Raw genomic sequence first — 27,308 nt, forward strand, 5'->3', positions numbered from 1 at the left:
AGTACATTAATATATTAGTCTAATGGTTACAATCATGTCAAGAAATAGATGATCTCACTGGTTAGCCCACGGGATGTTATTACTAAAATACCCTGTAGGTTGAATTTCGTCCCCTTGCATAAATCAGTGTGGTTTGATACGCCCCAGGATTAGTGTCTCAGGCACCCCTGACCTCTCTCTGTGTCATGAGCTGCCTCCGTATATTTCCACATCCAGACTCTGCAGGTAAAACAACCTCACATGCCCGAAAGCAAATCATTTTTCCCATCTCATTTGCTCCATGTACTCGAACAGCTCCACTGTTTGCCAGAGTTTAATCTAGAAAACGATGACCCTCATTTTCGCACTCATCCTGATGCACAGGGACAGCTGTCACTGAGTCCTGCTGCTTCCTCTCCCGTGTCCCCATCTCCTCCCACGGCCCCATTTCACTCAGACCCACCCCAACCCCCTCCGTCATCTGCTTATTGGTGCCCCATCTCTTTGTCCTGGAGTCTGATCCCTGCAGGGTCACCAGAACCACCCCCACCGCCCCCCTAAACACCGCTCTGTCACTGCCTTGTTTAAAAATGTTGCGTTATGTTTGTAGGATGAGAGAGTGATTTGTATGCCCTTCAGAACTCTTCCCAAGTGGCCCCCTGCTCACTCTTCCTTTCTTTTCTCGCTTCCAAATGAATACTTATTTTTAGAGCAGTTTCAGGTTTACAGAAAAATGAACAGAAAGTGCAGAGAGTTCCTATATATAACCCCTCACCACCCCCACCCCGCCCCCAGTTTCCCTCATTATGAACACCGTGCCTTAGTGTGGAACATCCTTAAAACCGATGAGCCAGGATCGACACCTTCCGTAGTCTACATTAGGGTTCACTCTCGGTGTTGTACACCTTCTGGACAAATGTATAATGACACATACCACCATTAATTACGGGACCTTACAGAACAGTGTCCCTGCCCTAAAATCTCCTGTCACTCTCCCGCCCCCAGCCTTTGGCAGCCACTGATCTTTCCCTGTCCCCGTAGTTTTGCCTCTCCTAGAATGTCATCTAGTTGGAATCACACAGGGTGTCGCCTTTTCAAATGGTCGCCTTTCACTTAGTCCCGTGGTCAGCAAACTGCGGCTCACGAACCACATGCCCCTTGAGTGTGGCTCTTCCACAAAATACCACGGCCTGGGCAAGTCTATTTTGAAGAAGTGGCGTTAGAAGAAGTTTAAGTTTAAAAAATTTGGCTCTCAAAAGAAATTTCAATCGTTGTACTGTTGATATTTGGCTCTGTTGACTAATGAGTTTGCCGACCACTGACTTAGTCATATGCATATAAGCTTCCTCCGTGTCTTTCCCAGGCTTGGTCATGCCTTTCTCTCCAGTGCTGAGGCATACTCCTCGCCTGGATGTAGCTTTCTTCACCTGCTGAAGGACACCCTGGTTGCATCAGAGAGTGGCACTTAGGAATGAAGTTGCCAGAGACATTTGTGTGCAGGCTTTTTGTGTGAACATACATTTTTAACTCATTTGGGTAAAGATACCTTTAAGTGTAATTTTACATTTTGAATAGATAACATATTGATGCGGTTTAACGGTTTAGTGATACAAAAAAGGTTTCCAGTGAGAAGTCTTACTCTCCTTTCTCCCAATCTACTCAGATTTCCTTGTTATGCAACACTTTCTATTAATTTCTTGGCCATAAATATGAATACTTGGCCTTTTATGTTCTTCCATGAAAGTAACTTTACATACACTGTTCTGAAACTTGATTTTTAAATATATAATTTTAAACTTCTAGAAAAGGTCTACCATTTGCTTTTTTTTGGCTTGATAACACTTTCTGAAGAGTTTCTATATCTGTTCATAGAAATTATAATTTTTTACAGCTGGTGGTAGTCCATTGAGGAGATAGTCCTTCATTTATGTAATCAGTCCTCTATGGTGGACGCCAGGACTGTTGGCCAGTCTAGGAAGGATAGCCACGAAGAACTCTGCACAGAAGTCATTCTGTACACGTGCGGACATAGCCCTGGATACATTTCCATCCAGGATGGCTGGGCCGGGGGTAACGTTTGTAGTAATTGAACGCCACAAGCGCTGTACAATTTCCTGCTTGCTTTTCTATCGTCCTAGTTTTCCTCTCACAGCCTACACACCATCAGCCCAATGACACTGGGCTGCTCGCCATTTCTTGAACAAACAGCACACCTGTATTTCTCTGTGTTTTTGCTTTTTCTGTCCTTTGCCAGGAATGTCCTTCCTTTCCCCTCCTGCCACCCACTTGCTAGACGCCAGTGCATCCTTCAAGGCCCCATCACCGATATCCCTTCCTCCCTCTGGCCTGCCAATCTTTTGTGAACATGTAGCGCTTAATGCCATTATAAATCAACTGAAAAGTACAATCACCTGCATCTGGGGGATGAGTTCTGGCCCAGGAGGCAGGGCCCTGGGTTCCAGTGTCGCCTTTCCCATTTACTGAATCTTGGGTCTTTGAGACTCAGTTTCCTCATTTGCCAGCTGGAGATCATAACACCCACTGTGACAGGGCTTTTTGTGAAGCACCTGTGAGCTGACATGCGAAAGCACTATGCAGACTCTAAGGAGAACACTGTGCCGAGATATTGGTTCTCCCCCGCCCCCTTCTAAAGAACTGACTAGTGTGAGGGATTCCGTGATCCCAGGTCTCCGTTCCCAAACTCCACCCTTTCGCACCTGCTCCCGAATCGAGTCTGCTGTTCAGACGCCTGCTCAGGCCTCTCATTCCCTTGTAGTCGCACCTGACTCTTGTTCCAAGCGCATAGTGATGGGTTCTTTTCCATGTTTGGGCCTGTGAGCCACAGTAATGATCATGTTACTTTCACAGCAGCCGTCGCTAGCACATAGAAATTACTTTTTCAACTATGAAGAGAACTTCCCACAAAAACCCTCCTATTCCTCAGCCATTTCATGACAATTTAAACATGCACAGTCTGTGGTTTTCCTAGAAATGTTATCCTTGAGGGTTGAGGTCCCAGAAGCTGGATTTCTGAGAATAATCATGTGCAGAAAGTCATCCTGATGACTCACCCACTCACCCACACACCCGCCCAGCTGGCCCCTTTTTCTCGGTGGTCCTCCCTTCCCACCCTCCTCTCAGTCTGTCCACTTGTCTGCCCGTTCACCTATCATCTACTCTATGTCAAGTTCACTTTGCTTGAGACTTCAAGAGGAAGAGATCGGGTTCCCCAGCCCGCAATCCCTCAGTTTCTAAAATTACACAGCTTCTGTTCAGCTGCGCAGTTGGCGGATGGGAGCATTTTATTTTATGTTCGTTAGTCTTTCTCTGTAGATTCTGAGTTTTTAACAACTCCTCTTTGGGTTGCAGAGTAGGATGGATCAATATGTAGCTATTTGTGGAAGCCCCTCGGTCCTCTCTGAGGATGCTGTGCCACCGTGCATCATGGGACACATCCCAACCTCTCCTCAAGCCCGGTCCTCCCTGTGGGTTGGGGGTGGTGGTGGTGGTGGTGGAGGTGGTGAGGAAGCAGAGGAGTAATTTCCTGGATTATGGTGTGTGTGTGTGTGTGTGTGTGTGTGTGTGTGATCTGAGTTTTAATTCTGAAGACTATCTCTCACAGTAGGAAGCTCAGGTCCTTCTGGAATCAAAGAGAGCTGAGCAAAGCTCCGTGGCGCTGGGTAGCGTGTGCACCACTTCTGTCTGTCTGTCTGTCTGTCTGTTTCGTTTTCTTCTCTTCATTCCCAGGGGCAGGAGTTCCCGGTCTTGTGTGGAGGCAGAAGCATCTCCCTCGCCCCATGGGAGCGTGGCTTAGCCAGGTCGTCCTTCTATCCTAACCCCTCTCCCAAGCCTGCCTCTGACCCCGGGCCTTTGCACTGCCCATCCTCAATCATCTTACAGCTTTAGGGAAACAAGATGTGCTTGGCATCTTCATTTGTCTTTATTTAGACTCATCTGAACCTTAAGGGCATATTTTCAAAACCAGTCAAGTAGCAGACAAGACACTGGGATTAAAAAGCACACAACACACACACACACACACACACACACACACACACACACACACACGCACAGGAAACCCCCACCAACGAACTAAGCAAAAACTCTCAGTGATAATTAGCAAGGCTGCTTTAGAGTTGCAAATTTTCCAAAACTAAACATACTTCTCTGAAGCATCCATTTCCCTGCCTTTTCTTCTCCTGCCCTAAGGAGTCTGGCTGACTCACCAGCTCATCTCAGTGGCTCTCGCTGGTGGTGCCAGGGCAGTGCTCCCCAGCTGAGCGCCGGAGGAGAGGCACAAAGGCCGTGTTTCACCAAGTGAAGCGACCATTGTGTGTGTCTCCGGCCCGCCTTTCCCGGGTGAGATCCAGAAATAGTATGCGCTGGAATGTGCAAGGGGCAGGCGACAGCATGAAGCTGATCTTGCGTTTCCATTTTTGAGACAACCACGCACAATACTAGAGGACTTGCTCTGCGGAAGAACTGTCTCCTGTCCTTGTCTCTGGGGCCTGGTCAGGGCTCATCTTTTCATCCTCTGACCTGGCATGTGTCCCCAGGAGCCACCTGAGAGAGTGGCAAGCTCAACTCAGGGAACACCTTTAAAACCCGGTGATCAGGCAGTTCTGACATTTGGAAGTCTGCCCCCATGCCCTCCTCTCTGGGCACGCACCTATTGTTGTGTGGCCCTGGCCCCCAGAAGTCACACCTGCCCGCAGATCTGCTTCATTTAAGGCTGGTTAGGAGCGGACTCACCACTTTCACAGCTTGGTAACTGAAGCCGATGCCAGCGACATCCCTGTAAAGGTTGATCTTATAAGCGGTGAATGTTTTCTTTTTCTTTGCTGAGAGACATTTGGCGAGGGATTTTGACTGGGGGAACTAAAATGTTTTGGGCCCACGGAAAGATTTCGGGTGCTTTTTTGGATTTTTTTCCTGGTGAGACCTCTGCTCCCTCACACCCCACTTACGCTCTGCCTCGTTAATAAGGTGGCAATGAAGGCCGTTTGAAAAACGACTGCCTGCGGTGTTCATGTTCTAGGCCAGTGGTTGGCAAACTCATTAGTCAACAGAGCCAAACATCAACAGTACAACGATTGAAATTTCTTTTGAGAGCCAAATTTTTTAAACTTAAACTTCTTCTAACGCCACTTCTTCAACATAGACTCGCCCAGGCCGTGGTATTTTGTGGAAGAGCCACACTCAAGGGGCCAAAGAGCCGCATGTGGCTCACGAGCCGCAGTTTGCCGACCACGGTTCTAGGCAGCTGGCTTTACAAAGTTCAGCTGACTACATCTTGTGCAAATGCTCCTGGTTTCGAGGTTTGCTCCCGAAGTGGGATTTTACATAACCCATCTATATGCGCCCAGCGGGTCCGTCCTCCCATCCCCACCCAGACCTGGGTGTGATCAGTCAGGTTGCAAACACAATAGCGTGTGTGTGTGAACTGCAGCCACGGAAGGGCCCATGAGGTTCCTGACAAAGGTGCCCTGAGGGGTAGGTGTTCCAGGCTCACCGAGGCTTGGGTGGGGCCACACCCCATCTCCCTGCCCCTGCTCTGTAGCATATGAGGGGTATCTGGGGTGTCGGCTTTCCACCCACTGCTTAGGAGAGACTGACTTGCCCATCTGGCTGCTCAGGGATCTCCTTCCTTCCTCCTCATTCTGAGTTTGGCCTGAAAAGTTGGCTGCATATATTTTGAACTCCCACAAAGACCATATGGTCTTTCTGATTCAACTATCAACATTTTGCTCAGGCATCACGTACTGAGCTCTGGCAGTCCTGTGACTCAGTGACATCCCAGTGGTTGTCCTGAGTGGTACAGTAGGGGCCTTCCCTGCACGGTGAGCACACCTTTGACACCCCCATCTGCCTCTTCTCAGGCTCTGACCTCTCTCTGGAATACCTTGATGTCCGGCCCATTTTTCAAAATCAACGCAAATGTCACCCACGTGATAAAGCTGCTGACCACTAGGCTGTGTTCCCTCTTTCCTTCCAATTCTTATTCTCCCTCTGACCTTTGTTACTCATTCATTCATTCATTCATTCATTCACCCGCTCACTCATCCATTCACCTGCTCACTCATCCATTCAAAGAAAGGTTTATCAATGCCTAGTTTGTACCAGACTTGGGATATAGCAGTGAACTGAACAACAGAGACACCTCCACAGGTGGAGGTAGCATACATCAGTCGCACATGCAATACATAAGTCAATTAGATAGTGCTTTGGGAGGGGATAAATGGAATGGAGTGTGAAAAAGAAAAAGCAGAGCAGGATTGCATTGACCAGAGGTTCAAGGAGGAGGCAGGGGCAAGAGGCCGCACATATTAATAGACAGGCCTCAGTGACACTCACAGAGCCTGGCCTGGGGGTCCTCGTTATGAGCAGTTGTGCCTGCTTCTTTCCCAATGAGAAGGCTGGGGATTGAATAGCTCATTGATTGATCTGCAGCAGCACTCAGCACACAGCGCCTTGTGTGTGGTTGGTGCTCTATAAATAACTGGTGAAATGGAAATGAATGTGTAAAAATGAACTTGAGGGCCAATAAGTAAACCCACTTCCTATTTTCCCTTTTGTTCTGCCTGTAAAAAATTCTGATATCTGTGCTTAAGGGCCTGAGATTCCTTCCCTACTTCCTTATTGTTTCTAAACGGAATTGTCACGGGAGCTCAGCATGCACAGGGGTTTGGGAAAGTGTTGGTCAACGCCTGAACTATTTTTTACATAAAAGCGTGCAATTTTAAGATGTAACCTTCATTTACATGTAGACAAGCACAGAGGACCATAGTTTAATGGTTTACTGCGTTGGCCAGGATTTGCTCTAAAAGAATCATTTTTTTGTAAAGTAAATGACTTCTGGCAACCGAATAAGAGAAAACATTTCAAGGGTATATTTTAGTATCCATTTGCCATGAAAAACTCCAGGTTGTCTTGACAGCCTCCAGATTTCGTTAGCTTTCAGTTTACAAATATCTGTCAAGTGAAATAACATTATCCCAGGGCACAGCAATATCTAACCATGGATGGCGGAGATACAGATGTCACGTGGCCAACGAGTGTGCATTTCAGCTGTTACCTGTGGTTGAGAGATTATGGGAAATCGATGCAGAAGATTGGGCAGCATTCAGCCGATAAAATTGGGTCTTGAGTCAAAAAAAAAAAAAAGAAGATCTTAGGCTGCAGTTGATCCAATGCTTTCAGCTTCCTCATTTAAAATGTAAATGGCTGCTGTGGTTGATAAAATTCTCCCTGGAGAGCTAAAGTGCTCTGTGTAATTTAGAGCCATGATTTCAACACTGCATCCCCCAGAGTGTGTGCTAGACCGCTAGACCGTCCGGGTAGAGGCCCCTCTGGATAACCTGGGTTAGTTATCCAGTCGAGCTCTCCCGTGGGGCCCAAATTGGGGAGGGAAGAGGCAGAACCAGCAGGTAAGGCTCAGAGTTACCAATCCCAGTCCCACCCCTGTTCTTGCATTTGCCTCTCAACGCACTTTGAGCATTTATATTGTCTTCATGCTTCCACGTGAGCCTTTGTGTGAAGGAAGGGTTCTGAGGATGAAGACACTTTGAAAGAAATAGTTTGATCTAGATCGGCTCATTCGTTTTCCAGGTAAAGACATAGCAAGCACCCTGGAGAAGGTAAGACGCACAAACTCCCGTGGTGTGCACTGTAGTTCAACAGCAGTTAGAAACCCACCTCTTTGGGATGGTTTCCTATGTGTCCACCTCACGGGGATCCAATGGGACAGACAGGGAAGCACAGTGCATAAGGGAGTGTGTGTTGAATGCATTAGGGAAATGTAAGGTATTGTCATTTTTCTCTTTCCTACTATTGGAGCAATCGTGTAGGTTGTCCAACTGTGTTCCAAGGCACCCTAGGGGTCATTGCAGGAGGCTTAGGGACCTCCCTTCTTCAGACGAAGCCTCTTTCCTTTTGTCTGTTTTCTATGTCAGGCTTCCAGGTACAGTATCTTTTACAGATAGGGCTCTCTACCGTTAACAATATTTGAAATCTCTGAGAGAGAAGGATCTTTGCAAGCAAGAACAAGTAACTGTTTGTTTGAAATGCTGCTACTCATCTGTGTCTGTTGAAACGACCAGCCACGGAATATTCAGAGTGGCTGACCCCTGGTTCAAGAAGATGACCGCCATAGATATGAGCCTCATGGAAGGACTATCTGGAAACAAAGAGGCTGAAAACCAAGTGGCTGGCAAGACAACAGTCACCATGGAGACCTGTGAGCTGCACTGAGACTTGGGGTGTCTTTGAAGTCCAGTATTCTCAAGGCCTTTTCTTTACTTATTCATTTGGGCTGTCTGTAGCTGATGTGGTGGGTCAGTGTACTAGGTGTACTGGTTAATAATGCGGATTTTTTTTCAACAGGTGGAGTTACACATATGTTGATATATATGCGATGTGATATGCATGCTATTTTGTTGCATTGACAACAAGCTTCAAAACTTCATATGTCAAATTTTCTGAAGGTTTTAACATCATAGATATTTTTACACTTAAAAATGTCGAATTTCGTGCCAAAAAAAGAGCATTTGAGGGAAGTTTTAATTCATTACTTTATTTTGAAGAAAAGTGCTCCTGAATACTTCGGAAAGCTTATGGTGAACATGCTCCATCTCTCAAGATACTTGTGAACACTGGTTTAAACACTTTAAAAGTGATGATTTCGATGTGAAAGACAAAGAACGTCCAGGTCAACTGACTAAGTTTGAAGACCAACAATTACAAGCATTATTGGATGAAGATTCGTGTCAAACTCAAAAACAACTTGCAGAAAGATTAAACATTGCTCAGCAAACAATTTCTGATTGTTTACAAGCAATGGGAAAGATTTTAAAGGAAGGAAAATGGGTGCCACATCAACTGAACAAAAGACAAATGGAAAACCGAAAAGTCATTAGTAAAATGTTGCTTCAACGGCACAAAAGAAAGTCTTTTTTGCATCGAATTGTGACTGGCGATGAAAAATGGATTTATTTTGAGAATCCCAAATGCACAAAATCATGGGTTGATCCAGGTCAACCATCAACATCGACTGCAAGGCCAAATCGCTTCGGAAAGAAGACAATGCTCTGTGTTTGGTGGGATCAGGAAGGTGTGGTGTATTATGAGCTTCTAAAACCAGGTGAAACCATTAATACTGATCGCTACCAACAACAAATAATCAATTTGAACCACTCTTTGATCATGAAACGACAAGAATGTGCCAGAAGACACGGCAAAGTAATTTTACTTCATGATGACGCACCATCACACACTTCAAAACCAGTTAAAGACACGTTAAAAGATCTTGCCTTGGAAGTAGTAACCCACCCACTGTATTCACCAGACCTTGCTCCTTCAGGTTACCATTTGTTCCGATCGATGGCACACACACTTTCTGAGCAGCACTTCAAAACATACAAAGAAGTGGAAAATTGGGTCTCTGAATAGTTTGCCTCAAAACAAGAAAAGTTCTATTGGGACAGTATCCACAAATTACCTGAAAGATGGGGAAATGTGTAGCTAGCGATGGACATTACTTTGAATAAAGCACTTCTGATGTTTTTCTTGAAATTATCGTGTTTTCTTTGATTACAAAATCCGCTATTACTAACCGGCACACCTAGTAAGTGCCAAGGTGAAAACTAGTGATGGCCTTTTCTTTCCTGTCTTCATGTTCCAGTGTACTTACATTTCCGTCGACCAAGTTCCCAGGACCCATGCCATTGTGATAAGCAGACCTGCCTGGCTTTGGGGGGCAGAAATGGGAGCCAATGACCATGGAGTGTGCATAGCCAACGAAGCGGTCAATGCCAGGGAACCGGCCGCCGAGACGGAAGCCTTGCTGGGGATGGATCTGGTCAGGTATGTGTGGTGAGGGGGTGGGAACAGGATTTACCTCCCTCCAAACCTCATACTTCGTAACAGAATCTTCCCAAAGAATACGTGTGCCATCTGATATAAACTCTGAGGTGATGGAAAGAAAAAGAATAGTTACAGTGGAACATTATTCAGCAATAAAAAATGATCAGGTACTGATATGTGCTACAGCATAATGAACCTCAAAAACATGATGCTAAGCGAGAAAAGCCAGACACAAGAGGTCACGTATTGTATGACTGCATTTCTGTGAAATAGCCAGAATAGGCAGATTCATGGAAACAGAGAGGAGATTAGTCATTGCTCAGGGAGTGGGAGTGATTCCTAATGATACGGGCTTCTTTTTGGGGTGTTGAAAATGTTCTAAAGTTAGATTGTGGAGATGGATGCACAACTTTGTGAATATCACGACTGGTAAATACCACTAAACTATATATTTTAAATGGGTGAATTTATGGTATTTGAAGTATATTTAAAATATGTAAAAGAACAAGGGAACATATAAAATAGACAAGATCCAAGGAGAAAAGGTCAGAGCTCACTTCCCTCCTTCCTCCTCTACACTTCAGTCATCTTTCCTTCCTTTTCCTGCTCTTCCAGCCACCACGTGACAGAAGGGACCCACAGGACAGGCGTCCTTGTCTGCTTGGTCACTACTGCGTCACAAGCACCAGGACCCATGTGCCTGGAGCACAGTGGGCGAACAATGACGGAGTTAGGGATGAATGACTAAAGTAGGGGGTGGGCTGGAATGAAACAACGTGCTGAGAGGGCTTTCTTTCTTCTGAGCTAGTAAAACGCAGCAGAGCCTCGGACACAGTTGAAGGAAGGTTAGGTCGGAGCCAGGGTCCAGGGTTTCTGGTGTCGATACACCAAGTTACAGCCCCTCTCTGGGCTATGGTTTCCTCATTTGTCCAATGTGAGGCCTTAGATTGGATGACTTCTAACGAACCCCTCAAAGCTAACATCCTGTAAAAAGGAGTACCGATTTTCACGTTCTGTAGGTTCTGTAGGGAGAAATTGCACATTTACACAGAGACCTCTGTGGCCCACAGCTTCTGCCAAACGACGGATGGGCCTGCTAGCGACACCCTTTGGGTAGCATGTGGCCTTTGTGCCTGCCTCGCCTGTCAGCACTCTTCCTGGTTCTGACAAACTCGGAGGAGCAGGGTCCCCGAGCTGGAGAAGAGGAAACAGCCTCATGTTTACCATCCGTTTTCTCTTAACAGTGAAATTATGGAGTAACAAGTTCTGAGGTTATGTTTGACAGCCATCCCAATATTTTTACCCACCACCCTTCATAGAAATCCTGCACATGGAGAGTTAACGATGAAAAGTCTGCCCCCCCCTCCCCACCCCCGTGTGCGTCATTGATCGCCTGGCATTTGAGTTATCGTAGTATTTGTGGTGTGGGACTTAACAGCACTGGCAAAGGTCACCACTTTAACGGAAAGCCGACCCACTGCAATCTTCTAATGGGTTCATTCTCTCAGGGCCTTAGGGTGCAGCTTCACAAATCATTGCCTTGGCACCAAGTCTTCCTAAATAAGCTTAAATGGAGAAATGCCGAGTGAATTGATATATAATTTTCCGACTATGAAAACAAGCCTGTTACAAGAATAAATCCGTAGCCTATCACCCTTTCTTCTCTCTGGCCGCCCAATGAAATACATGTCCCTTCAGGAAGAATCGAGCTGGGTGAATTTCAATAATGATTGCATCTCACGCTGAACCTTCACCAAGAACTGGCCTGTGCTCCCTTGTGGTCGCTCTAAGACCCTGTCCCGGCCACCAGAGTTGTGATTTGAATGAAGAGATGAATAAATGGACATTTACTGAGTACTTAGCATGTGGCTTCCTCTTTCCAATCAGCCAGAGAGGGAAGTCGTACTGTTTTCACTTTACAGATGAGAAAATCAGGTTCGGAAAGGCTCCGTTACTTAAGGTCATACTGCCGTGGGTAGCAGAACCAGAACTGAACATGGGTCTCTTTATTTCTCAGTCAACTGTTTTTCGGCCATGGTTGTTCACAACTTACTGGTCACTTACTTGGTCCTGGGCACTTGTGCTATAGATTTTCATGTTCGTTATATCATAAAACCCATCCTCCTAGCAACCCAATGATATAGATTCTTATTTTATAGGTGACATAAAACTGAAGTTCAAATAGATTATGTAACTTTCCCAAGGTCACATGGAGGACAAGATCTGTGCCCTCTCTCAGGGGTCTATGAATTGGAAGGGCTGGGAGGAGATTGCTGTTTCACTTCAAGAGAAATATGTGCTTTTTGATAACCGAAGCTATAAGCCGCCCCGGCAGAGATATGCTGATAGGCAGGAGGTGTAATATGTAGAAAAGGATTGATTGCGTCCTAACCAGCAGCCCTCCCCTACTGAGGTCTCTTGAGTCAGTTATATGCACCGAAGACAATGGCTGGCTATGAAACACTTTTATTACTAACCAAACTACCTGATGTAGAATAACAGAGAACAAGGCTGGACGGGGCAGAGATTTCCTTTTGCCCAGAGGCAGGAGAGTAGAGGCAAGAGGGAGAATTACCCAGCAGAAGGGGTCTGCTAAGAGCTAGAGCAGAGCCTGCCAGCTCCCTGGGAGACAGAGCTAGAAAAGAGAAGGGGAGGTGGCTGAGCCACTGGGGTCCTGGCTCTTCTGTCTGTGTGGGTGGGGGATGCCCGAAGACAGAAAACGCCCCGATGATTTTGAACCAAACTGTGTGAGAGCACTGTTCATTTGCCTGCATGTTGGCCTGCGTACTTAACATATTTACACATGTTGGCACACTTCATAGCTCAGCCTCATCCCAGTCTTTGGTTGCTATGGTAATGATCACACGGTACGAAATGTCTGAGCTGTAGCTCTGGTTTCCTTACTTCAGGCTCGGTTTAGAAAGAGGGTCAACAGCCAAGGAAGCCCTAGATGTCATCGTCGCCTTGTTGGAAGAACACGGGCAAGGTGGGAATTATTACGAAGATGCAGGCTCCTGCCACAGCTTCCAGAGTGCTTATCTGATTGTGGATCGTGAGGAGGCCTGGGTGCTCGAGACCGTAGGGAAGTACTGGGCTGCTGAGAAAGTCACAGGTGAGTGGGTGTGGATAGCGAAGAGCTTCCTGGGCAGAAAAGGCTGGGATGGATGTTGCCTGCGCTCTCACGGGACTCATGCTGCTGCTGTAGACCCTCTCTGTGCTGCCGTGAATCTTCTAGAGAGGAAGCTGGAGTCTTCTGAACCCGGAGGGAAGGGAGGTCACCACTTGGGAAGCATCCTCCTAACATGTCCTATGTTCTGTTTGCTTTCTGGGCAGGACCCCACTCAGACTACCAGTGGTTTCATGATCCAAATTGCTTCTCGATGAATTGGCCAAGGGAATAGTGATTTTTTTCCCCCCATTCCATTCACAATAGGTCAATGAATTACTACAACAGGGAGTTGCCTATAGATCTTCGTGCTTGGAATGTTCCTCTAACAGAGGAATTTGGATTTGTCTGCGAACCGTTGAGTTCCTCTGGGCCAACAAGCCATGTCGCTGGGAGACAATGTTTCTAGAAGAGCAGAGGCTAGGAAATCCACCCAGAAGGTCTTACTGCCCAATGAATTATTATTGCTTCCTGCAGCATCTTGTTCTTAGATAGTTCGGAGGAAGGAAATATTGTGTGTGTGTTGGGGGGTGAGGGGAGGGAATGGCTGTCTTGTATCATTGCCTCAGCACCCTCAAATTCTGCACAGGATGGAATCTCATAGTGGGTTACAGGGCTTCCAGAGGACTGAAGAGTTCTAAGAAAGGATTGGCCAGTGAAGCCCCGCTTATATTCCCGAGGCCTGGAACACAAATACAAATCACGCTCACAGCATTTCTCCGCTCCCGTGCCAGTGGAAGACATGGCTACAGAACTCTTCTCTTGTTGAACCGATACTTGGTCTATGTATTTTTCTCAACTGAATTTACCAGGAAGTCTCTTCCAGCTCCTCAGAAATGATGTCAGGGACAAAATCTGTTTGCCATCTCTGCCTGAAGGGTGACTGGAACCAAACCTAAGCTGCGTTAGAAGCAGAAGATCTACTGCAGTCGTTGAGGCAGTGAGGAGGCAGTGAGAGCTAAGCTGTGGTTTCTTGATGAAGCTGTGTGAAGGCTGTGTCTGCCTGGAGGAGGAGGTGATTTCTTCTCATTCTCACAAGGGATTGCACCCTGAGGCAATCTCAGAGCGTTTCTCCACCCATGTACACCCCACACACACCCAGGTGTGCCTGCCTGCCCTACTTCCACAGCAGTTACAAAACTCATGTAGCTTCTGGCCCGCCAGCTCTCCAAGCCTCCTGCGATGCAGGAACTTAAGACTCCCTTAAAAAAAATCTCTTCTAAAATGAAGTCTTACCATTGAATAGTTCCATCAAGAAGGCTGTTGGTCCATGCTGAAAAACAATCATATTGCTTTTAAGTAGAATGTACTAGTAAAACTTTTTGATCTATAATTGCATTCAAAAGCTTAGTCTCACTTCAAAGTACAACTTAAAAACTCATCTCATCAAAATGCATGTTCTCTCTCAATAAATATTTAAAGGGGAAAACCCCCAGCCATTCCTTGGATTCATTGATTTCCTGTCCTCTGATCTCATCAGTCGTGTGACCGAAGTTGGAGTTAATGAACTCTGGCCCTAGAATACGAAAATTCCTAAAAGCAAATGTCTATTATAATCAGTTTTCTAGGAAAATAACATGTGGAGTTATTCACAAGACTTAAAAATATCTTAGTGTGAATAATGTCAAAATCACTTACGTAGGCCAAAGCTATTATTTATTTTCATTAAAAAAAAAAAAACTTTACACTTATGGTGACCTCTAAAAAGATGAACGGCAAAGGACATCGACCAGGCATGCTCACTTTGGAGGTGAAGCGAAGATGCTCACATTGATGAAGCAGAAGATGCTGAAGGAACTCAGCCCAGCCCTGACCCTGCTGCCAGCAGCTGGTTTTCAGGCAGTAATGGCTTCCATGCAGCTTGCAGTCCGGGCTGTCTTCCTCTACTTCATTCTCCAAGAATTTAGATGAGAAACGTGTTTCCTGGAAGCAGCCACCATGAATGACTGTTTTGACCTATAAGTAATAGCTTCCTCGTGATCTGGACATCATGTTGAAGCTTGAAGGTCAGGTTATCCTCGGTGTATTTGTAGCCCAGGCTTTGAAGAAGCCATAGCCAGCCTTCCAGCACATAGGAGAACGGGTGCCCTAACCCACATTCTTCACAGTGGCACCCTCAGAAAGCAGGCAGCTCTGATTCCAGATGTATCTAGCTATACTTATATTTTTATGAGAAAAAATTCCCATAGATTTTTCTCACATGTACATGTGACACAGGTAGGTACATGCTATTTCCAGGTACATTCTGTTAGCTTAACACTATTCATTATCAGTGCCACCCTGTTTTTCTAAATGTTGGGACCCAAAAAAGTAATTGAATGAAGAAGGATCATATTTGTATTTTTTAAAAAAACTACACACATATATGGGTGGAAGGTGGTGGTGGAAAGTGTTCTTCAGGTAGAGCAAGACTAAATTGGGGAGGAAGATTCTCCATGGTTGCGACATTCACAAGTCTTGTTAGCTGCTCAATGCTTCTTTCAAAAAACCTTTCACTTTTCTCGTAAGTAGTAAATGCATGGGTTTATATAGCTAGAAGGAGGGGCCTCACATGTTTCCTTCTGATTATAAATTTAAGATCTTGTGATTGTTGCTCATTTACAATGTGGTAATGCCGGTGAGGATTGGTCAAACCTTCTGGGAGATCTTCTCAGAAGAGGACCAAGGACTGTCTGTTTCTCTCTTCAAAAACGGAATTTATACCATCCCTGTAGTTAAAGTCAGGTTGCAGGGGAGAGGTTCCCTGTAAATTTCCATTCCTTGATTAAGTCTTTGTAAGTGTATTTCCAACTAATTGGGCCTTGCACTCTCTGCAGAGGGCGTCAGGTGCATCTGCAATCAGCTCTCACTCACCACCAAGATTGATGCAGAGCATCCTGAGCTCAGGAGTTATGCTCAGAGTCAAGGCTGGTGGACAGGAGAGGACGAGTTCAATTTCTCTGAAGTTTTTTCTCCAGCTGATGACCATCTACACTGCTGTGCAGGCAAAGACAGCTTAGAAAAGCAAGAAGGTGAGTTATTACATCCCTTATCTTTCTCCCTCAGACACCTTTTGTCTTACAGCTATTTTGGAGAACTTGTCTGAACTTAGGAGGGTGAGCAAAGAGGAGGAGTAGAGAATAGACCTTGTATGGAGAAACCAACTTGTACTAAAGGTCCTGATGATCAGACAGGATGACAACTTGCATTTATTCTTATAGGATGATTTCTCATCCACAGAATTTTCCTGCTGCTGTTTAAACACTAACGTCACTGTGATACTTATTGCAGCCTTTCTTATACCTCAGCATTTGTATATTTGACTTATCTCCTCCCTAATTTTCTCCTCTTATTAGCCTGCTGGGCCTTGAGGGCAGGGGGTTGTCTTTTACTCATCTTAGGACCCTCTTGTGATGCCTGTTACAGTCCTTTGTTCTATGAACATTTATGAAGTTAACTGTGGAATTGAACTTTCTTCCTGAGCCCTCTGTCTTCCACCTAATTATTGACTTAGTCAGAACCAATATTTAGGTAAATATGATGACTGGATAGCTTGTTACTTTGTGTCTGAGTGGAAGCTCTTCCAAATAAACCTCAGTGGCCACATTTTATATTTGCCAGTGATACGTGTTAAGTCAAACCTTTGATCATTTAGAATCAGGGTCAGCATACTATGCCTTGTCATCAGCCACCTATTTTGTAACTAAAATTTTATTGGCACTCAGCCATACCCGTTTATTTATGGCTACTCTGTGAGCAGTTGCAACAGGTAGGTTACAACGGAGATTATATGGCCCATAAGCCTAAAATATTTATCTGGTTCTTTAAGAAAAAGTTTGCTGACCCTTAAACCTAGAAGAACATTTAAAGACTTTTGTTGTAGAACTTAATGAATATATTCTGAGCAAAAAGGTATGAACGTATTTTAAAATGGGGAACTCTTAAAAACAAAAACAAAAACCCTCAACATCTTAATAAAAAAAACTAGCTTGATGGACACATACAATGCCATGTATGAAGTTGTTCTGCCAAAACATCAAACCTAAATCTGATGAACCTCTAAATCTAGCTACTAGTTTCTGGTAAATACAAAAAATGGGCAAACATATTAAATAACACCAGGGGTATATGTTCTGCAAAGTTCAGGCTGGGATCCTATAGGAGACGTGGTCCAACAAATAAAATGTAAGGGAGAAAAATGCGAGGCAGAGATGAAGAGATTTAAGAGTCATTATCAACTTATTGGATCCTGATTCAAGTCAGTAAACTCATGTATGAGACAGTGAGGAGATCTGAATACTGAGTAGTGGAAGAAATCGAGGACTTACTGTGAATATTTTTGGGAGTGATATGTTGTAAATAGAGACATACAAGGACGATGTGGTTGATGCTAGTGAACTTTAAGGTGTCTTCTCCCTAAGAGATGCTTTGATTCCATCTGAAAAGATAGTGTTTTAATGAATTATAACCAGAGGGAGAAAAAGCAGAAATGGATTCAAGGATTTGTTTATTTATCTACAGTCAGAGCCCCACCGTAGTGACTCGGACTATTCTAAACACGTCTCTGTGCATATTTTCCACTGCAGAGAGCATTCTCCAACTATAGTACCGATTCCAACCAGTAGGGGTGCATGAGAGAGCTTGCTCGGTGGACTGTACGTAGATTGCATATACCTTCTTATGGGTATCATTTCCTGTGTTACTGTGCTGGTTGAGGTATTTCTAAGTGCTGTACCAAAGAGACTCTGACATAAATGTGCTTAAAGAAAATGGAAGTATATTTCTCTCCCATGGTGTAGTCCAGATGTCCATGGACAGTCCAGGGCTGGTGGGTTTTCTCTGCCTCAACATAGGACTTCCGTTTGGGATCCACTCACTGGCATCTCCCAGCCAGCAGGAAGTGGGGAAAGGAAAATGAAGGGCAAGCATTTCTTTTTACAGATGTGACAAGGAAGTTGAGCATATCATTCCCACTTGTCTCCCATTGGTCAGGATTTATCCCCTGGCCACACCTAGCCACAAGGGAAGCTGGGAAATACGGTCTGTAGTTAGGCAGTTGTGTTCCCAGCTACAATGCCAGGAGTTCTATTACAGAAAAGGGAAAGGCGTGAACGGATGTTGGTTAGCCGCCTGCCGCAGTGACGTCTCCCCACCTCTGTCTCTACAGAAAGCATCACTGTGCAGACTATGATTGACATCTTACGGGACAAAGCCAGCGGCGTCTGCATAGACTCCGAGTCCTTCCTGACCACAGCCAGCGTGGTGTCTGTCCTGCCCCAGAGCAGAGGTTCACCGTGCATCCACTACTTCACCGGGACCCCAGATCCCTCCAGGTTTGTCTGAGACACAGTCGTGTAAGCAGAAAGCACATGCCACCCTAGAAAGCTCGTCCAACAAGCGCACACCAAGTTCCCGCCCCGCCTTTTGCGTGGCTGAGCCACAGGATTTAGTCGTTCTCAACGTGGCCGGGGCAGCATAAAGAGCTTCGATTCGGGGGTGTTCCCGGCATTAGTCACATAGCATTCATCACAATCATGGCATCCGATGGTTTTAAATTCAGCAAATACATATTGATTATGTATCATGGGCCAGGCATGGTGCTGTATGTGGGGCATGCAAAGCTAAACAAGACACAGTGAGACAGAGAGATTGCAGGAATGCCCAAGACTTGTCACAACCACCAGTTCCTCGCAGTTAGAGGACAAAATGGCCCAGAGGCGAGGCTGATGGAAGCGACTTCACATGCATGGCCAGTACTTTTAGACACTGGATTTTAGGGGTTGCTTTCTGCCCAGGAACTTCAGCGAAGGGGTGGAGTTGCACAGCGGGTAAGAGCATCAGCCTTGAGAATAAACGGCCAGGATTTTGAATTCCACCTCAGTCAGTCAGGAGCTGGATACGTCATGTAGCATCTCTAAGCTTCTGTTTCTGTATTGTACAACGGGGATAACACTAGTCCCTACTTTTATGTGCTTGTTGGGCCTCATTTTTGAGGTTTTATTTTTCAGTTGCAGTTTATATGCAGTATTATTTTGCATTAGTTTCAGGTGTGGGCCTCATGTTTTAAATTACAGCCAATATCAACAGAGACTTCTAGCGGGACCGGACTATTAAATTCGGTTTAAAGTATTCTTAGTTTTTCATTCACTCATTTATTCATTCAACAAGCACTTATTAAGCACCTACTGTGTACCACACAGTGTGCTTTTTGGGAACCAGAGACTGTGTACAAGGGAAGAGATGGCACAAAGAGATGACAAAGAGGAACACTTCACAGAGGAAGGGCCTCTTGAGCGCTGGGCATTGTCGGAAGAATAGGAGTTCGTTAGGGACAAAAAGCAGGAATGACAGTCTGAGTAGAGGGAACAGCATGTGCAAAAGCACAGAGGCATGAAAGCTTGTCTCCCAATGCTGGTGACTCAACAGCCCCTGGTGAGCGCTCGCTGCTGCCCACGAGGGTACACGTGGGCTTTGGGAGATCTGGATGCTCTGCCGAGGTATTGGACATTGTTCTTTAGGGAACAGGAGCCTTCGAAGAACTGAAGAATGACTGTGTCCCCCCCCCCACCCCCCCCCCCGCCCCCTGTGTCAGACGCCTGCTCTGACAGTGGCCAGAAGCCAGGCCGTGTGATGCCCGGACAGTAACATAAAGGGAGTCTGATTCCTCGGCTGAAGTGCTGGGCCTAATACAGTTAGAGAAACAGGCTGGGAGATAACCTTCAGGTTATTTAAAATGGAAAATCTCAAGTAACTTTAAAAGCAAATTATTCATGAGTCCCGTTAATTAAGAAGGCCTTAAAGAAGATTAAGAGCCTTCCGAAGGCATTCGTTTTTGTCTCCCACAGTTAAATGAGCTGTTTCCACGGCGACCGCAGGACGGTCAGAGCTTCCTTTCCTCGTCAACACTTCCACGTTTCGCTGTAATTGGGCAGGCTCAGCGCTCTGTATTTTGTCAGCAGGAAGCACAATTACCTCCCCTTGGGCTTGGAGGGACTAACATGAGGGGCATTGGAGCTGCTTCTGTCAATGCTGAGGGCAGCAGAGAGGTGTGGGGAGCAGTTTCAGGACGGCGCACTTGCAAAAGATCCTGATCAAAGAGCAGGACTGTGGGACGCATCCCTCCCAGGGAGTGTCAGAAACCGCAGGACACGAGCTGGCTGTGACTTCCCCGCCCTCTGCACACGGTATTAATTATAGATCCTCTTCTCAAAACACCTCGATCTCACGTGCTCTTTTCTCTCCTCCTTCCCTCCTTTATCTTCTATGAGCCTCAGTCACCTCGTCTGTGAAATGGGACAGAAGCTTGCCCTGCCTTGTTCATTGCTGTAACCCTAGTTCCTAGAACAGTATTTGGTACTCAGTCAGCCGTCAGCATGTAGTTACTGAATGAGTGAAGGAAGGGAGGAGTGAGTGAATGAATGAATGAGCAGGGGTACCATTCATTATAAAAAATGATAATATTGTTTTCCTTCTAAATGAGAGGAACACATTTTTTTTTTTACACTGGCTTATTGCATTCATCACAAAATTTAGGAGAAAAAAAAGACAGATAAGGCGAAGATGTCCAGATATGCACGCACATATACATGTACACATACACACACACGTGCACGCACACACACGCGCACACACATGCACACACACACACACACAGAGCGATTTCCCTAAAATACACCCACTGGGCCAAAAGAGCTGAATCATAGCGTGTTTGCCTGGCCGCCTCCTGTGCCCAGAGCTCCTCGCCCTCTCACAGCCAGACGTCGCTTTCCCTTCGCTGTGTCCCCTCTGGGGTTCTCTGTGTGTCATCCACCTGAATCTGTCCCCTCCCCAGATCTGTCAGAATTATTCCCAAATCTTTCCAATAAGGTAGGACTTAAAAAAACAGAGAGCCTTCCTTCCCCGGAGGCCACTTCCCAGCAAACCATTCGCGAGAAAGGCCACCTCGCTCCGCGTGAGCAGAGGACCCCTTTCTACTTGCCTCGCTTCATGTCACGGAGGGGCCTCCGCACGGTCTCCCCGAGCAGAGAAGGTCTGTCTGACGTCTCCTCCCTGTGAATAGGAGAAACCGCAGCCTGTAAATGGCAGTGAACTTCACAGAAACCTTTACTGAACCCTGCAGTTGTGTCTCTCTTGGCATGCACCCACCCACCACCCTCCACCCACCACCACCCACCACCCAGCACCTACCACCCTCCACCCAACACCCTCCACCTCCACCCTCCACCCCCCCTCCAACCCCCCTTCCACCTCCACCCTCCACCTCCACCCACCACCTCCCACCCACCACCTCCACTCACCACCCTCCACTCTCCACCCACCACCCTCCGCCCCCCCCCCCCCCCTTCCCGCCGAGGGCTGGCCCCAGAAATGGCTGCCGGATGAAAGCGCTGCCTCTGGGTGCCCTCAGCCCAGCCTGGCTGAAGCCCCTCTCCTTCCTCTCCAGGTCCATCTTCAAGCCTTTCATCTTCGTGGACGATGTGAAACGTGTCCCCAAAGCACAGTCTCCCTGTTTCGGGGATGACGACCCGGCCAAAAGGGAGCCTCGGTTCCAGGAGAAACCAGACCGCCGGCACGAGCTGTACAAGGCCCACGAGTGGGCACGCGCTGTCCTCGCCAGCGACCAGGTGAGCCGGGGCTGGGCCGGGGACAGTGGCGGGGTCAGCGAGAAGGCCCAGGAGAGCAGGGAACAGGTCACCCCCCTCCTCCTCTCCAGCACACTCCTCCCCACAGTCCAGCTCCCAGGGCCCCGCCCAGGACCAGGACACGGTGTTCACTTCCCCATCAGGCCCCTGACGGAAACCAAAGCCCCTGCTTTTGATGTTACTCTGGAGCCCAGGGGGCTCAGAACAGCCCCTCCCATTGACATTTTCCTGGGAATCACCGAAATGTGCAGGCCCCGTGGGGCGGCTGCTTCTCTGCTCCCTGCCGTTCTTTGTATACTTTTGGGGACACAAGGTTGTATGTGGCGGCAACACTTTAAAAATGTTTAAAAAAACGGATTCTTCCCCGAAGTCCTGGAGATGGATAGGGTCGCACAACAATGTGATTGTACTTAATGCCACTAAACAGTACATTGAAAAGGGCTCAAGTGGTATTTTTTGGTGGGATATTCATTTTATGACAATAGAAGAAAGATTCTCAAGTTTTCAGTTAAAAAGAAGTTATTCTTTAAAGTGCAGGCCCCCTGCCCCGCCCAAAGCTTTGGAACTTGAAGTTCTGAGACGTGAATTCAAACAAGGCCGCCCCCAGCCGCCCGGGCATCCTATGCAGCCCCAGCCGGACTTGGTGGGGGGGAGGAGGAAGGACCGGGCCTGTTAGACGTGCATCCACCCCCCAAGCGTTCAGTGCCCAGCCGGGAGCAGGTCCAGTTTCTCCGGAAGAAAGGGCCCCTTTTAGGTGAACCGGGCACGCGTTCTGTGTGGGCCGGGCGAGCGCAGGGGACCAAGCAAAGGGACACAGAGGAGGCGACCCGGTGGCCGCCCAGGGGGTTCCGACTGCCTCTCTGAGCAGGGCAGGCTCAGGGGTCCCAGAGCTCGCACCTCCACCCACCGGCTGTCCCATGCCTGTCCGCCGCCCACCGTCCCCGGAGTCTGCACCGCTGGTGTCCACGGAGCTCAGGGGCTGTTCCCGTGGCTCCTGCCAGCGGTGCTTTCTAGGCGGGGACAGTGACCCCAGGGGGAAAGCGCCCCTTTCCGAGCACCATTTTGTGGGTCAGGCAGCAGGAGGCAGAGGCAGGAAGGGCCGTGTGGGCTGAGCGCTTCTACCCCAAACTCCAGAGATGAGACGGGTGGGGTGGGGTGGGCTTTGAAATGTGGAAATGACCGCTGGTGTGAGTCGGGGGGCGGTGACAGCAGCATCCCCTCCGGGACTTACTGTGCTACCACGTCCCAGGCTCTGGTGCCTGGAGCCACGCCCCATCCTGTCCTCACTCCCCAGGAGCCCAGGGTCTAATGGGGACACAGAGCCCAGAGGAGAGGGGTGCAGAGGGGTGCAGCTGACCAGGCCCTGGGGTGACACGCTGGCCCGGGCGGTGGGGAGGACGGGCAGGAGGGAGGCAGCCGGTTCAGTCTGGCTGAGTAGAAGGGGCGTGGCTCCAGGCCAAGGAAGAGCCTCGTGTGTCCCACCGGCCTTCCTTCCGGGGTGCCACTCAGGATGCATCCTGAAGGCAGTGTAAGCCAGCAGGCATGCCACGCAGAGCAGTGACATCCACGCTAGCATCGGAAGGATCCCTGTGGCGGTCATGTAGGAACATTGAATAGGGTCCCCCACCCCAGGAGGCTTTCAGGGTTCGTGGCAATAACCGCCCCCCCTGCCCCCCCCCCCGCCACTTGTGCTTCCCAGGAGCAGGGCCGCAGGCTGCGGAGGACCATGCTGGAGCTGGAGAGGCAAGGCCTGGAGGCCATGGAGGAAATCCTGGCCGGCCCGGCGCCCCCGGACCCCGCCGAGGTGGGGGACCTGTTCTATGACTGCGTGGACACGGAGATCAAGTTCTTTAAGTGAAGCAGGCACGCCCTCCCCCTCGCATTTCAAGTTTCCCACCGACTAACTTACCGGCACGACCGCCGCTCCCCCGCGGGGGAAAGGCGAGAGGGGCCCTGCGTGGCGGCCGGTGGTCCCCTTTCCGAAGCCAGACCGGACGGACACGTGTTCTGCTGGAACCTCCACGCGTCCCTCTGCCACGTGGTCCCCTCCCCCCACTGTGTGACTGCACCCCGTGCGCCCGCTGTCCCCCGTGTGGCTAACGTGGACTTCAAGCTGCTGCTGCTGTGTTCCTGTGACAGTGGACACATCGGCCTTCCCGGGAGGGTGCGCTCACCAGGCCCCGGAGCCGGCGCCGCGGTGCTGAGAGGGCGGGGAGGCTGAGCCTCCTGGTCTTCCTCCCTGAGCACGTCCCCCCCAGGCTCACAGAAGGCCCGGGGTCTTGCCTGTGCCCTCGGGGGAGGAGCTTCCCGGCCTCCCTTGATGCGAGTGCTTGTCTGTCACGCAGGAGGCCTCCAGGGGTGTCTTCCGAGGGACACATCTGGGGGGAAGGCGAACGGGGGTCCTGTCCAGTCCCAGCTCCGTCCCGCTTCCCGCGATCCTCACAAACCCGTCTTCGGTGCCTGGTGCCTGTGCTGGTGAGCTGCGGGCCGGCCAACTGCTTCCACCTGCGGGAGCTGGACCCGCCCACTGCAGCGAGTCAGAGACAGCACACCTGCGGCTGCCCTGCACCCCCCCCCCCCCCACGTGGGCCGCCGAAGGCACGAGGCTCACCCTGCTCCGCAGTGCCCCCGCCCCCAGGCTGCGCCTGGTGCAGGATGATTCCGGCTGCTGACCTGCCTGGTTCAGGTGAATTACCGGTAAAGGGCCCTGTGGCACAGTTCCACGCGACCAAGCCGCCAAGCTCTCGGTTAACGAGGGGAAGGAAGGGAGAAACTTTTGGCTGTTTCCATTCTAGTTAAAGTAGCTGGGATCCGAGCAGCCACAACATTATCTCAGCAGAGACTTTAATTAGACCGATTTGTTCCCGACGTCGTGTTCGCATGAAGGATCTGACTTACCACCGGAGCGTAGAAGAGCCTGCGAGGAAGACCAGATGGGCCAGCGCAGGGAACACAGAGGGCAAGAAGGCGACAGATGGATGGAGAAGCATTTTGCTCCAGGGTAACAGGCCAGCCCCCGCCCTCCCTGCCCAGCCTGTTACATCCCACAGAGCTGTGTAGGGAGCAGCTGGCTTTCCCGGGCCTGGCCTCCATCCCTCCCACCCCGCGTGCCCCAGCAGCTGCCTTGAGACTGGTGGCTGACGCGGGCAGGTGGAGGTGGTGGGGGGCTTACCTCCAGCCACTGACACTCTCAGCCACGCTCAGAATGGAAGGGGGGCGGAGGTGGCCCGACCAGCGTGGCTCAGAGATTGAGCGTCGACCTATGAACCAGGAGGTCATGGTTCGATTCCCAGTCAGGGCACATGCCCGGTTGCGGGCTCAATCCCCAGTGTGGAGCATGCAGGAGGCAACCGATCAATGATTCTCATCACTGATGTTTCTATCTTTCTCTCTCTCTCCCTTCCTCTCTGAATAAATTTAAAAAAAAAATAAAAAAGGAAAGGGGCGGAGATAGACAGCTAGTGGAGAACAGCAGCTAATAGCTCCTACTGACTCTCCAGAAGCAATGTGTCAGGCCACGAGAGCTGGAAGGGACACGGGTCCCATACGCAGATGTGGCCCGAGGGTCACAGGTTTTATCGGAACAAACCTTTTTTTCCTACCATCTGCCCTTGAAGAGGACCATGAGCTCTCTGCCCAGCAGGTTTGTAGGAAAATGACTGACTACAGGCAGTGACAGCGAGGGAGACCGTGGGGCTGGCAAACTTAGCAGCAGCCGTGCGTGGTGGCTTGTGGTCCCTGAGGCTTCTGCCCAGGTTCAGGCCTTCACTGCAGATTCCCTTAGGGTCTCCTCCAGAGTGGGTGCCATTCTCAGAGTGTCTGCCTACAGCTGCTAAGGGGGCCAGGGTGGGGTTCCAGAACGACAGAGGGACCCCGTTTCCCCCCCCCCCCCCAAGCCCACCTACAGAGTGGTTCTTTAAAACACTGAGTTTCACACCGAGGTCTCACCTCCACCTGTTCTGGAAACATCGCATCAGACCTGTGATGATGCTCAAGGCGATCCAGGGTTTTACCCAAAGAGGCCTGCTTTCATTATTATGGGCCAAAGGTCACGGGCGACCCAGCCAGCCTTACGCCATTGCCCAGCTGTGGTGCAGTGGGAAACACAATGGGTGCTTCTGTGAGGGGGCATTGACCTCAGCCCAGCACTTCAGAGAAGCGCCAACCCTGATGGAGAGTTGTCTGGGCTCACACTGTACATCACCATTGTGATGCCCCTGGGTGACCACTAGAGGGCGAGGCAGCCCTCCGTGGCACAGCCTGGCAGCTGGTCAACCCGGCTGGGAGGCTTCCCTCCGGCCCAGAGGTGGTCTGTGTACAGTCTGACCCAAGACCAGCAGCGGGCAGAGTCCTCGCACAGTGGGCATCGCAGGGAAGGGCAAGGAGAGCGCCAAGAACCTGCCGAAGGGCCCGTGTTCACTTCCAGGGACTTCCCTTCCCTTCGGTGAGCAGCCTGAAACATGCTGTTGGGCTTTGAGCAGGCTGCTGCTGGGGGCACTGCTTGTTTTTTAAACGCTCCGCACAGAGCGTGCTTTTGAAAAATGCGTATCATTACGTGGATAACTCCTTGACCGGGGGATTGCTTTCCTCAAGGCAACGTGGAGAAAACGAATATTCGAGATGAACTGTAAAATCATGTGTAAGGGTCAGAGTGTAAATAGCTTCCTAAAACACCATCTGTGTATCCATTAACCCTCGGGGTGGGGGGGTGCTGTGCAGACAGGACACATGGCCTCGAGGATAGCATCTCCCCGCTCCCACCCCACCCCACAGCCAAGCACCAGTCCGTCTTGTGGAGTAGAGGCGTTTGCCAGAGAGGAAGACAGCCCTCGCACCCCGAGGGAGGGGCGGCTAAGCCTCCAGGAAGGAGCGTGAACAAAGCAGAAGCAGCTGGAACTCCAGGTAGAGTAAGGACAGACTTGAAATGATGGCGATTCTTTCGTGCCCAGTAACCTGAGACACAGTGTCATCGTTAGGAAGAGTCTGCCTGACAAGCGAGCAGAGCAGGGGGTGTGCCTGTTAGATTGGCGCAGCCGGCTCCTTCACTACTGGGTGGCTCAGTAGGTATAACAATAATGACTAACCAGGCAAACTACTCTGCTCCCTAGCTGATGTCACCCCACGTTGCGGCTGGCCCAGCAGGAGGCCAGGGGGGACCCGTGTGTGTTCTGGAACCACTAGCTGCACTCTCCACCGAGGAGCTGACGAGGTGTTTCTGGGGAAGGTGTCCGCTGAGCTCTCAGCGTTGGGCGGGGTGGGGGGAGGGAAGCACATAGAGGAAGGGGAGTGGGAACCACCTCGCTGGCCATTGCTTCCGGTCTGAAGGGAGAGGAGTGGGGGTCCCAGGCACACGCTGTCCCAGAATCCTTTGTGCTTCCGGCACTTCACCCCACAGGCCCTGCGTCCCAGCTCCCCTCCTGTGGTTTGTGTCGAACATCCCGAACCATCACGTGCAGATGTCTCGTGGGCATGAACACGCACACGTTTGCGATCGTGTTGCGAGGAGCTCAGTGTGTGCGTTGGACAATGCCGTGGGCAGGGAGCACCAAAAAGGAGAATCTTTGTTTCCTGCAGTGGGAACTGACCGTGTCGTCTTAACAGCCTTTTGTACAAATACCCACAAACCAGACAACTTCCCCACCCAGTGCTTGCCCTTGGAATTGTCCCTAAATACATCCAGC

General features: G+C 49.2%; 1 protein-coding gene across 3 annotated transcripts in view; it reads left to right on the forward strand.

Annotated features, from left to right (window-relative positions):
- SCRN1 (secernin 1) overlaps window positions 1-26,883 on the forward strand; it is a 43,804-nt gene extending 16,921 nt beyond the window's left edge. For 2 of the 3 annotated variants that reach the window (XM_079786072.1, XM_079786074.1), the window contains 5 exons: window positions 9,659-9,840; window positions 12,750-12,952; window positions 15,823-16,017; window positions 18,153-18,318; window positions 21,429-22,676. In XM_079786072.1, coding sequence (XP_079642198.1) covers window positions 9,659-9,840; window positions 12,750-12,952; window positions 15,823-16,017; window positions 18,153-18,318; window positions 21,429-21,975 — 1,293 coding nt within the window. In that variant the 3' untranslated portion in view covers window positions 21,976-22,676. Of the gene's footprint in view, window positions 1-9,658; window positions 9,841-12,749; window positions 12,953-15,822; window positions 16,018-18,152; window positions 18,319-21,428; window positions 22,677-23,326; window positions 24,337-24,872 lie in introns of those variants that run through there. The other variant, XM_079786073.1, reaches the window with a different exon arrangement.
- Window positions 26,884-27,308: the final 425 nt, after the last annotated feature.

Source organism: Cnephaeus nilssonii, assembly GCF_951640355.1.
Source record: "Cnephaeus nilssonii genome assembly, chromosome: 12".
Classification (NCBI taxonomy): domain Eukaryota; kingdom Metazoa; phylum Chordata; class Mammalia; order Chiroptera; family Vespertilionidae; genus Cnephaeus; species Cnephaeus nilssonii.